Raw genomic sequence first — 13,388 nt, forward strand, 5'->3', positions numbered from 1 at the left:
GTTGTCGATGAAAAAGCGGGAGGTGCGAAGGGCAATAACTCAGTATTATATCGGGAAGAATGTGTTTACAGCTGAGGTATTGGAAAATATCCCTGAAAATGTACCAGCTAGTGGGGCAGATCAGTTAGAGTTGGAAAAATTAAGGTGGGAACATGAAATTAAGTTAAAAGAGCTGGAAGCGGCCGAGAGGGAGAAGGAGGCAGAGAGATAGAGGAAACATGACTTGGAGATGGAGAAGTTAAAGCTCGAGCAACGAAGTCAGAGGTCGGACCGAGAGGAGCGGTTTGATGTCAGTCGGGCGTTGAGGTTAGTACCCCCGTTTGAGGAGACGGATTTTGATAGTTACTTCTTGCTTTTTGAAAAGGTGGCAGTGAATCAGAAGTGGCCCAAAGAGCAGTGGGTGGCGTTGTTACAAAGTGTGTTAAGTGGGAAGACCCAGCGGGCATATGCGGCGTTGTCCACGGAGGGGGAAGGAGAAGAGAAATATGTAAGTAAAGGCGGCCATTCTCCGGGGATATGAGCTAGTAGCTGAAGCATATAGACAACAGTTCAGAAATTTATGAAAGGGGTGGAATCAGACGTGTACTGAGTTTGCCTATGAGAAGGGTGTGCTCTTGGACCGTTGGTGCACCGCGGAAAAAGTGGACGAGGATTATGGGCGTCTCAGGGAGTTAATGTTGATTGAGGAATTTAAAGGTTGTGTTCCGGATATATTTGAATGAGAGGCCGAACGTCCATTTCAGAATTTGCTAGGTTCACGGATGAATATGCCCTAACCCACAAAACAAAGTTTTCCTCGAATAAAAGTTCCCAGAGAGACCGTGGGAACGATCGAGAAAGTCCGACGAGTGAGGCAGAGGTCCCACCGGGAGCTGGCAGTAAGGTTGAGGGGGAAAGGAAAGACGGCCAGAGGTTTCCGGGCTTGACCTGTTTTAATTGTGGGAAGAAAAGAGATAGGAAAAGGGAGAGCCGCAGTTCCTATCGGGTGTGCCGTGGTAATCAGTAAATCGACCAGAGAGCCCCGGGTAGACAGAGTACGAGAAGGCTCTGAGACTTGTCTGTCACATGGAACCGTGGCTATGAGGGAGGGAGACACACCCGTTCCCGTACCAATCTGGAGAGACACGGGGGCTGAGCTGTCATTGATCAGCAGTAAGGTACTAGAATTTGGTCGAAAAACGGGCATGGTAAAGTTAGAGGGGATCAGCAAAAGAATAGAAATGGTGGCTTTACATGAAGTCATTATGGATTGTGAGCTGGTGTCTGGACCCGTTGAAATAGGGGTGCCATCCGAGTTCCCGAGAACTGACGCGGACGTCCTTCTCGGTAACGATTTAGCAGGTGGTAAGGTTTGGGCAGCCATGATGCCGACCCGCCGACCGGCGAATGCGGTGGCCCCGCCCCTAGAGTCCCAAATCTATCCCGCATGCGCGGTCACTCGCAGCCTGTCGAGAAAGGAAGCTGAGAATGAGAGCAGTTTAAATCCGGCCAGTTTTGATTGGGCAGAGACGTTTCTACCGACCCTGTACCACGAAGGTTTAGAGTAGTAAAGTGAAAGAGGAGAAGGGAGCGGAGGTAGATCTGCCTTTAGCGAGGAGAAAGGTCCTAGAGGCAGAAAATAAAGATGTGGAACCGATAGAGCGGTTAAAAGGTTCAGGGTTGGACCTGGATGATCTGTCTGGGTTGGCAGAACTGTTTGAGGAAGTTGAAACTTCTAAAGGTGTTCCCGATAGTGAAATGAGGGCAGCCCTAGACGAAAAGGGTGCCCTTACCTCGAAGAAGTCTGCTGGGTTGGCAGATGAGGTTGTTTCAGCCCGCGGGGTTGAGTTTACTCTGGAAGGGAGTTGCCCAGAGAGTGCCTGGGAGAAACGGGGGAACTTGGAGTTTAAAAAGGGTACGGTTATTGAAAGCCTGGAAGAGGCCAATGTCACGTTTGAGTGTGTCCAAGATGGGGATGCACGTGGTGCTGAACCTGGTAACGGAGCTCAGAAGAAGTCTGAGGTATTTGATTCAGTGGAACTGGGCGGCCGTCCTTGTGGGTCAGATAGACTTGGTTCAGTGGAAAAAGGGTTAACCTTGGTAACCGGGGGAAGTGTGAGTTCCCCGGTGTTTGTACTCGAAGGTGGGTTCAAAGTTAATGCAGACTTTAAGAATGGGGGGATGAGGATTATTATGGAAGGAAACGGAAAGTCTGTAGTTCCCAAGTCGAATGAAGAAATTTTAAACCTGGCAGATCACTCACAGAGTGAGCCGGGAGATAGCGGGCCCCCCCACTCTATTGTTATGCCAGGATGGGGTGTGAAGAGGCCGAATTCGAAATGCTACTGGAACTAAGAGTTCGAATTAAAAACCAATAGCCTGAAGGGTCCTGACAAAAGGGCTAGCCACCTGGGTAAAATTAAAGAATTGGGTGGAAATGGTCTAAGTTTGGGACATGGTGTTGATAAAATAACCCCTATGAACGAGGCGGGCGGGAGTTCACCACGCCAAATTACTCAAGTTCCCCACGGGGGACTCACCGGAAAAGAGGCGATGGTTAATGGGGATGCCATTTTAAACAGCAAAGCAGGTTGTACGGGATTGCGCCAAAGCCTGTGAATAATAAAGACAGCCCCTTGGAGACCTGCTGGTTAAGTAAAATGACCGAAACGATTAGTATTTGCATAAACTTTTGTAGATGCACCTAAGCTAAGATCACACCTCCTTAGTTTTGTTGCTGAAGGAAGGGAATAAAAAAAAAGGTGGTTATTAAATTGAAGTCTGATGCTAAAAGACTTTAGTACGGTACGCGATGTTAAGATATTAAAGAAAGGGACACTGTAATCGTTAACTGTTTAGATACTGACTTGAATGTATAACGGTAGTACTCTGTGAAAAGAAAAGCTTGTGTATTGTGTTAGATTCAAAAATCCTGTAAGACTCTGTACGAATCCGTTTTTTTTACCGCTGGTAAAAAGCTTTAAGAGGGGAGGTGTTATGTCCGCAGCCCCCTCCTTTGTGAGAATCACAAGAACACTAGTTGGGGGGGGGGGGGGGGGGTCAGTAGACCCAGGAAGTGGGAGAGAGAGACATGCCGAATAGACACAGGAAATGGGAGAGAGAGAGACGTGCCAAATTCCGCGTTCCACTGGGATGCAAAATAAGGTGAAATTGACTATTGTCTCTTGGAGACCACGTGTAAAGCCCTCGGGCAAAGTTGGCTGGTTGAGAGAGAGATTGCATCATCCCAACCTGATTGACACCTGAGACCCCGTGAGGAAGTATAAAGGAGGGTCTGGGGGGAACAACCCCTTCAGACGCACCAGAAGACACGATAGCGATCCCATCGTAGCGGGAAGCCATTTTGAAGGAAGCCACGTGCGTTAGATTCTGGGCCTGGAATCTGTGGCTGGAATCACAGAAAACCGCTTTTAGCTAACAACGGGGAAGTCCGCTCCCCTGATTCAACGGACTTGCTTCATAAAGACCCGGGCAAGTTTTCCTTTTCTCACCAATCTCTCTCTCTCTCCAACAAGTGGAAACCCAGCGCCCCCCCCCCTCCCGCCCGAGAGCTAGAAGCCTGCAGGAATTTGAGTGACTTTTATATTTCCATCGGACACTATATTATCCCCTAGACAAACGATCGAGCTGTTTCCTATTGATGGTTATTATTAGACCCGCGTTTTTAGATTAAGTAGTGACTACGTATATTTGAGTGTATGTATTAATCTTATGTTCGTGCCCCTTTCATAAATAGACTTTTAAAAATAGTACCATCAGTCTTCAACAGACCTCTCTATCTTTGCTGGTAAGTGATCCAGTTACAGGATTTCATAACACATTAAAGGTGAATGTGCAGCAGAAGAAATTCCTCCTCCCATTCCCAGTGACCAGGGTGCAGAACTAGGTGTGGTGAGCAGCAGCAATGATTGCAGAGTTTAGCACTGACAGTCACTCCCAAAATTGCATTCAGCAACAGTGATGGATACATATCCACCATGAAGTTTATTGAAACTTTCTCCGTGTGAACCTGGTAGTGTGTCACAAGTGTAACATATTGTAAGGTTTCACTGCTAATGTCATGGCCTCTCTGTAATATTTCACTGCTGAGCTAAAGGTTTCTCTGTAGCAACAATGTTTAGGTTATGCCTAGAGACGACAGGGTTTTGGAATATGGGGCTATCCAATGAGAGAAATGTTGTTCTTTCTTGTGAGTCTGGAAGAGAGATTTTCGCAGTCTTTTGCCAGGGAGATGAGAAGACACAAATGGAGATAGAGCTTCCTTTCTCTTTTTTTGTTTTCTTTACTAACCCTATAGTCAAAGTAAGAATTATAAAGCTCAATTGATAAATCACGTATTGCATACCGCTTGTTATTCCAGGGCACTGATTTGTAACAGGAGACGCATCATGCACCATCCACCCAATCAAGATTTCTTAAGTTTGGCTGAGCTGTGGGGGGCGGGCGCTATCATCCACAATATTAAGCTGCCAGATGAAGCGAGAGTTACATAAGGTTAGATGACTGAGTGAACCGCTTCCCACATTCACAGCAGGTGAACAACCTCTCCCCAGTGTGAACTCAATGATGCACATTTGGTTGATTTGGCTGAGAGAATCGCTTCCCAAAGTCTGAGCAGGAGATCGGCCTCTATGCAGTGTGAACACACTGGTGTCTCTTTAGTTGAGATGACCGTGTGAATCCCTTTGCACAAATTGAGCAGGTCAGCAGTCTCTCCCCAGTGTGAACTCACTGGTGTCTCTGTAGTTGAGATGACCAAGTGAATCCCTTCCCACAGTCTGAGCAGGTGAACGGCCACTCCCCAGTGTGAACTGACCGGTGTGTCAGTAGGTGGGATGACTGAGTGAATCCCTTCCCACAGACTGAGCAGGTGAACGGCCACTCCCCGGTGTGAACTGACTGGTGTGCTTGTAGGCTAGCTAACCGTGTGAATCCCTTCCTGCAGTCTGAACAAGTGAACGGCCACTTCCCAGTGTGAACTCGCTGATGTACCTTCAGTTCGGATGAGCAAGTGAATCCCTTCCCACAGTCTGAGCAGGTGAACGGCCACTCCCCAGTGTGAACTGACTGGTGAACCTTCAGTTGGGATGACCGAGTGAATCCCTTCCTGCAGTTGGAGCAGGTGAATGGCCTCTCCCCAGTGTGAACTGACAGGTGTGCCAGTAGGTCAGATGACCGAGTGAAGCCCTTCCCACAGTCTGAGCAGCTGAATGGCCACTCCCCGGTGTGAACTGACTGGTGTGCTTGTAGGCTAGCTAACCGTGTGAATCCCTTCCTGCAGTCTGAACAAGTGAACGGCCACTTCCCAGTGTGAACTGACCGGTGTGCTTGTAGGGTAGCTAAATGTCTGAATCCTTTCCCACAGTCTGAGCAGGTGAATGGCCTCTCTCCAGTGTGAACTCGCTGGTGTACCAGTAGGTTGGATGACCGGGTGAATCCCTTCCCACAATCTGAGCAGGTGAATGGCCTCTCCCCTGTGTGAACACGCTGATGTACCTTCAGTTGGGATGACTGACTGAATCCCTTCCCACAGTCTGAACAGGTGAACGGCCTCTCCCCAGTGTGAACTGACTTGTGTACCAGTAGGTCAGATGACCGAGTGAATTCCTTCCCACAGATCGAGCAGGTGAACGGCCTCTCCCCAGTGTGAACTCGCTGGTGAGCCATTAGGTCAGATGACCGAGTGAATCCTTCCCCACAAATTCAGCAGATGACCAGACTCTGCCCAGTGACTGGTGTATCCACAGGTGGGAAAACCGACTGGATGCCTCCTCACACAGAACAGGTGAATGGTCTTGCCCAGTCTGAACTAGCTGATGTACCTTCAGTTGAAATGACGGAGTGAATCCATTCCCACTCTCTGAGCAGATGAACGCCCTTTCCCCTGTGTAAAATGACGGGCGTGCCAGTTGGTCAGATGAATGATTGAATACCTCCCCAAAGTCTGAGCAGGAAGGATGATCAAGTGAATCCGTTGCAACTTTTTAAATATCTGGACAGAGACAGAAAAACTGGCGTGTTGTGTTCGAAATTCCCATAGACAAATTCCTTGTCATTTTTAACCTGTAAAAAGATATACAAAATACATCAAAGGGTGTAGGACAACAATGCAGATGAGATCACTTGAGTTGTGAAGGTGTGGTCTAACATCACACTGTTACAGAGAAGTTCAACCCAAGTTGGAGAGAAATTATCCTATAATTGGGCACAGTGCTGGTATCTGGAATGACCATCAAATTCTCTAATGCTCTTCCTGTCTCTATAAGAATGGGGCATCTCTGCCATCTCCAATCTGTGACCTGGCTGTTTGACTCTCTCCATTGGTATCATTCCCTGTTCCCACTGACCTGCATGGGTTCCTGACTCCACAGTAACTGCAACACTCTCACACAAATAGTCGGCAGTGCATTCCACACACCCACCATCTCTGTGTAAAAAACTTAGCCCTGACATCCCCTCGGTATCTATTTCTAAGCACCTTAAAACTATGCCCCTCGTACTGGCCACTTCAGCCTTGGGAAAAAACCTCTGGCTATCCACATGATCAATGCCCCTCATCATTTTATACAACTAAAAATAGCTCCAAACATAAACAAGGAAATTGCTTTGAGGATTTGTTAGTATACAAAATTATGAGGGTACAGATAGGGTAAATGCAAGCAGTTTTTTCCACTGAGGTTGGGTGGGATGACAACCAGAGGTCCTGGGTAAGTGGGGAAGATGAAAATTTAATGGGAATGTTTGGAAAAGCTCTTTACTGAAATGGTCACAAGAGTGTGCAATGAAATGCCAGCAGAAGTGGTGAATATGAGCTCGGTTTCACCATTTAAAAGTTTGGATGGGAGCCTGGATGGTAGGGGTATGGGGGGTGATGATCCCGGTGCAGATAGTTGCCTTAGACAGCTTAAATGTTTTTTCGGCATTGACTCGAAGGGACAAATAGCCTGTTTCCATATAGTACTTCTCCATGTTTCTATGACAGAGAAGCCTTCCACTTACCAAGTATTCCTTTGCCAGAAAACAGCACTGTCCCAAACCACCAAAATTGAACTTACTCCAATTTAGAATCTCAACTTGTGGTCCAGACCTCTCTTTTTCCATATTTACTTTGAATCTCATAGCATTATGATCACTAATTTCTATCACCAGCCCTGCATCATTTCCTTATAGCTTATTGCACATTTCTACATCAGGATTTCTACATACTGATTAAGGGCACAAGATATCACATTTACATTGTAAATACTTGTAAAAGTAAACTACAATTACATTGCATTAAAGTGCAGCATACAGTCAGAATCTACCTATGCCATGGACCGCTTTAAATACACTTCAACTCTTTAACTAACGAAAACGTAAACCTTATTGGCCGTTGTTACTTTTAACGGGATCACTAATTTCTATCACCAGCCCTGCATCATTTCCTTATAGCTTATTGCACATTTCTACATCAGGATTTCTACATACTGATTAAGGGCACAAGATATCACATTTACATTGTAAATACTTGTAAAAGTAAACTACAATTACATTGCATTAAAGTGCAGCATACAGTCAGAATCTACCTATGCCATGGACCGCTTTAAATACACTTCAACTCTTTAACTAACGAAAACGTAAACCTTATTGGCCGTTGTTACTTTTAACGGGATCGGCGTTAACATTTTAATTCAACATATCGATTATCTATTAACTTACAGCGTTGCTCTCACTGTGATTTCTAATGCATACAAACAACTTCTTGCGTGAGTCTGTTTCTTGCTCTGGTCTCCCTCGTGCGAGCCCCCACCCTCGCGTTGATCCCAAACCGGTATTTTCCCACAAGACACAGCGAAACCGGATGTGACGTCATCACATGCCGATATATTTTACAGGCAATGAATATACTTTAAACAATTCTAATTCTAACTAGAAAATACTAACAAATGAATTACTAAGCGAAAATATTATAAACTAAATAACTGCCATAAAGGCAACACACTCTCCTTGTCCACTGTATCCAGGCTTTTCAGCATTCAGTAGGTTTACTTAACTATACATTCCCCCCTCAACCCCACTGTCCCTCTGAATTCCATTGAGCACAGGTCCAGAACGACCAAATGCTCCTCATACATAAAGACAATTATTCCTGAATTTATTCTTATAAACCTTGTTAGCAACAACTGTAATGAACACATTTAACGGAATAACAGACAAATTGGTACCAGGATAATTTACAGGGAAAAGTTGTGGTTTCTTTACTGTTCTACTATCACAGAACGAGCCATTTCAGGAAATATAAACAATTCCAGGGTGAATGTAATAAAAAGAAACTGGAATTATCAGAAACTCTCAGCAGGTAAGGAACAGCTGTGGGGAGAGGAACAAATTTTACAATTCAGGTTAATAACATTTCATCAGAATTACTTCAACATTTTCAGTTTTTAGTGCAGATCTCCAGCAACTTGAGATTCTGCTTGATTTCCACCGAGTGACAGACAGGTGACAGTGAGGAGGGGGGCGGATTTCCAAACACAGTTTGAACACCAAACTCACAGGTCTATTTCTACTGTTGTAAACATAGAACAGCACCTTTACTCATAGCTTCTCCCTGTGAAGATGGAATGGGAACTCATCCTCTCCTCAGATCAGCAGACATTGCTTCCTAAGGAACTCCAGAGACAAGCATCTGATCCCAGAACAGAAATACTCACTCAACACCTCATAAACCCAAGCAGCTCAATCCCCAGGTCCATTTTGCCTGAATCAAAAACTGTGATATCCCAGGACCCAACTTCACAGAGTCACACAGCTGAATTTGCCACTCACTGATCCTGAGAGTCTCACACATCGTCCCTGCATCTCACACTGGGTAGTGCAATCCGGGATTTCCCCACAACCAATGTCCAGTTGCTCAAAATTTCTGTTTCATTGCAGAAGAACAGCCATCCAGCTCCATCTGTAGAAGCACTAACCAAAGTCAAAGGCAAAACACTGACATTTCTACTTGCATGAAATGCCGATCTCAGGATTATAGTTCAAGCACCAACTCTCCCAGTACTCTTTGATGTCAGCCAGTCACTGTTCAAAAACTAGCACCTCCACACCAATACACAACAGAACTGGTACCTGATGACTCACTGGCATTCCAGCTAACAAACACTGATTCTGGAAATAATTCAGCAAGGCCAAAGGTGCAAATGAACACTTCACAATGAAGACAAAGGTCAGAAGAAAGATTGCTGATATATAACATTGAGGTGGCGGGATACAGGCTGGACCAAGGTTGACCCAGATGCTTGATATACATCACTGAAGCTAGGGGGTGGGGGGGTGGGTAGAGACTGGACAAAGGTTGAACAAGATGGGCAGGGATGAGCAGATGGAACCAGGTAGGAGAAGGGATCAAGAACAATCACTGATGGTTCTCCAGCAATACACAGATACTGAATGAATAGTACATACTACTGTATAAAAGATTCTACAATGACAAAGTTAGAAAAAACAATATGATCTTTGACATATATACATTGACCCTCAACAAATTTTTATCAATACACCAGAGAAAGTTTCCCATCCGGACTCTTCACGCTTTGCATGGTAACTACTCTGCCTGTGACTGTGAGGAACTGCAGAAACCTTTGGATACAGATTAACATATTACAGAAACCATTCTCCCCTACCACACACAAAATGCTGGTGGAATGCAGCAGGCCAGGCAACATCTTTCTAGACTTCCCAGTCCTATGGTAAAATAGGCAGTGAAATCAAACATAGAAAACTTAAAGCACAATCCAGGCCCTTCAGCCCACCAAGTTGTGCCAAACATGTCCCTACCTCATAAATTACTAGGCTTACCCATAACCCTCTATTTTTCTAAGCTCCATGTACCTATCAAGAAGTTTCTTAAAAGGCCCTATCGCATCCGCCTCCATCACTACTACCAGCAGCCCATTCCACGCACTCACCACTCTCTAAATAAATAAAACTTACCCTGACATCTCCTCTGTACCTACTCCCCAGCATCTTAAACCTGTGTCCTCTTGTGGCAACCATTTCAGCCCTGGGAAAAAGCCTGTGACTCTCCACACAATCCCCACAACCTGGAACGTTCTCTTTTCTCACCCACCCCAATTGGGGAGAAGACACAACAGCCATAAAGCTCAAGGACAAATGTGAGAAGCCTCAAGAAGCGAAGAGAGTTGGGGGAAGTTAAGGGACACAGTGGCCAACATCAGATTTCCCCAACACATGGAGGAAGCATCACCACCCATCCAGGGACTGTGAGCACAAACCACACGATCTTGCGTCACAACGCCGAGGGCGGGGCAGATCTGCGGTAAACAGCCTCACGTGACCTGTTGGCGGAAGTTCCATTTCAATTCTGCGGAAATAGACAGCCTGGGCTCCTAGTTTGGATCATTCAATGCAGACTGTGATACCTGCAAATTTTTGATGAGCCCAGATAACCGGAAAATAAATGAATAATTGGCCCTCGATTCGGGGCTCATGGCCAACATCGGATCTCCCCGCTTGGGATCGGTCTCAATACTGACCGATTGGAAAATGATATCTTTGGCCCGCAGACAGTGATCCCGTCCCTTGTCTCCCCGAATCAGGAGGTGAGAGTCCTATACCGACCCTGCAGACGATCCACTTTAGCACTGAGTAGAAAGGAAAACACTGCCCACCTGGAGACAGTGAGCATGCGTGGAGTGATAGTTGCATCATCTGGAGGGCAGGGCCCCAGAAACAGACACACAGATGCTGCCCATCTGCAGTTAAATGGGAGGGGAGAATAGGATCACATGACTGGTAGGGACTCCCACCCCAGCTACCCACCACTCTAGACATCCCTCCTCTGCCGGTATTTCCAGGAGTCTCCCACACATTGATAATGGCTCGGTGACATTCGCAAATTATATACAATATCCCGGAAACTGATTTTTTTGAGAGTGAGCGAGAGGGAGAGAGAGAGACAGACAGATAGAGCGAGTGACAGACGTAGCAAAAGAGTGAGAGAGAGTGCAATCCTGATTGGTCTCTCTTTGTGGTAAATAGACCTATGAGGTTTCTCTGTGGGCGGGCTTTACAGTTGGCCTCTCTCTCTCTCTCTCTCTCTCTCTTTTATTGTCCATCAGTTCAGTTTAGTGTCTCCACTAACCTTGAAGGACTGGTGCCAAACTACAAAAGTTTGCCAGTGATGAGTTCTGGGGGAAGCTGTACAAATTAAAATCTGTGAGCACAGGGCAGTTGAGATTCAAAGAGCTCTGCCGGTTGATGAAGCTGCTTGTGGTGCTGCCAAATTCTAATTGTGATGTAGAAAGGGCATTCAGCATGGCGTGTCACATTAAGGCAGAATTCAGAAGTCAGCTGTCTCACAAAACACACACACACACGTATGTGTGTGTGCTTGTGTGTCTGTGTGTGTAAATAGTTTCAATATGAGAACAAATAAATTGTTGTGTTCTTGTAATCAAATGTCCTGTATACATACACCCTTGGAGGTCGACGGGGGGGGGGGGGGGGGGGGAAGGGAAGGGACGGGTCGGGATGGTGGGGGGGGGGATATGTTGTTGCAGGGGGGATATGGAGATGGTGGTGTTACCTCCCTGAGATTAGTTTTTGCATGGTGGGATGTCTGCCACAAACTTGCCCCTCACATCTCCTCTCACCTTAAATGTATTAGACATTTCAACCCCCAGGTTAAAGGTATCATCTATCTACTCTTATCTATTCCTCTCCTATTCTTTTAAACGCCCATCCAGTCTCACCCCAGCCTGCGCCGCTCTGGAGAACACAAGTTTGTGCAACCTCTCGTTATAGCTCATGCCCTCTTATCCAAGCAATATCCTGGTAAATCTGTTCTGCACCCTCTACAAAGCCCCAACATCCTTCCTAGAATGGGGGCGACTAGAACTGTATGAAACACTCCAGATGTGGTCTAACTAGTTTTATAAAGCTGCAACACAACTTCCCGACTTTTGAACTCAATGTTTTAACTAATAAAGACAAACATGCCATTAGCCTTCTTAACCACCCGATCAATCTGTGCAGTCTCTTTAAGGGAGCGATGAGCTTGGAGTCTGAAGATCCCTCTGATCATCGACACTGTTCAGGGTTTTGTATTTAAAAGTGTCATGTCCCTTTACATCCCACTCACGGAGCTGCCAAGATGATCATCACTAATCAAATCTCACCGAGTTTTCTCAGGTCCTGTCGAATTTGTTGCCAGGTGAGCGACCACGGGAAGATACAGGTACAGAGAAACAATGACTTGTAGCAGCATCACAGGCAAGTACATTCAGATAACACACGGAACATGAATAGTACAATTCTCCATCAGTAACAATATAGAAATATGTTTTACGTCATCCTGCTAATAGGACCAGAACAACAGGGGCTGAGCGGCGGCTCATCTCAGAAGATCCGGTGTGAAGGTCTCACAACCCGGACTGACCCCGGCAGATTCTGTGAAGGAAGCGAGGCGAGGCCGCCAGTTCGGGAAAGTTCAGGAAAGATTCACCGATGACCTTGTGTTTCTCTCTCCCTTGCCCACCCCCAGCAGTTATTCTCCAGTCCTGCCGGTAACGTCGACTCTTAACTCTCTTCCTGGACGTTGCCAGTTCCTCCGGCATTTTATGCGCGTTGCTCGCATTTCCAGCATCTGCAGACTCTCCTGTTTGAGTTCGGGAAAGTTAAGGGGACTCTCTGCCCAACATCAGAACTCCCCGTTCGGGACCGGCTTCAATACTCACCGAAGGGAAATTGTTGGTGTTGCCCGGCAGAGAATAATCCGTCCCCGGATAACCGCCCGGGGGGGGGGGGGGGGGGGGGCTGAAGACCTCTCCCGATCCTGATCGTACCTCTTCCACAAGGAACGACAAATACCAGCGACCATCCAGGACCGAGCATGCGCGATGTCGTTACACGTCATCAGGGCGGTGGGCGGAGCCTCGCAAACAAACACACAAATGCTGCGGTACTGCGGTAAAAACGGGATCACGTGACGAGTGGAATATCGCCCGCGTGATCCGGCGACTCTGCTCCTCGCCCATCACACGCTACCCGACCCACCGCCGCATTTCCCCACATTAATTCATTATTTCCCACATTATTTCCATATTTCCACCAGATACATATTTAGTGTTTCCTTCCATATCTTCCCTGTCTCTTTCTCTCCAGCTCCAGGTCACAGAGTCATGGGCTGGATTACCATCCGGGTCTGACACACAATTCAGACACAAACCAGAATTGTTAAGGTTTCATTTAAATCAGTCTATGATTATAAATACTCATTTCTGTTCACATTCCTCCTGGGCCTCACTGGACGGGAACACTGAAACATCAAGTGAGAAACAACAGAAAGTGGCCATTCAGCCCCTCTAACCATCAAGATGGTGGTTGCT

At 46.4% G+C, this 13,388-nt stretch overlaps 1 protein-coding gene across 2 annotated transcripts; it reads right to left on the minus strand.

Moving 5' to 3' along the window:
* Positions 1 to 3,568: 3,568 nt before the first annotated feature.
* Positions 3,569 to 12,826, minus strand: LOC132404572 (zinc finger protein 239-like). 2 transcript variants are annotated; one of them, XM_059988808.1, is made up of 2 exons: positions 12,738 to 12,826; positions 3,569 to 6,063 (listed from the first exon to the last, which is right to left on the minus strand). In XM_059988808.1, the coding sequence occupies exon 2, from the start codon at positions 5,665 to 5,667 to the stop codon at positions 4,729 to 4,731; it is 939 nt and encodes a 312-aa protein (XP_059844791.1). In that variant the 5' UTR covers positions 5,668 to 6,063; positions 12,738 to 12,826; the 3' UTR covers positions 3,569 to 4,728. The 2 variants fall into 2 exon arrangements, with proteins under 2 accessions (XP_059844791.1, XP_059844792.1); XM_059988809.1 differs by having other exon boundaries at positions 12,180 to 12,793.
* Positions 12,827 to 13,388: the final 562 nt, after the last annotated feature.

Source organism: Hypanus sabinus, chromosome 14, assembly GCF_030144855.1.
Source record: "Hypanus sabinus isolate sHypSab1 chromosome 14, sHypSab1.hap1, whole genome shotgun sequence".
In the NCBI taxonomy this organism is placed as follows: domain Eukaryota; kingdom Metazoa; phylum Chordata; class Chondrichthyes; order Myliobatiformes; family Dasyatidae; genus Hypanus; species Hypanus sabinus.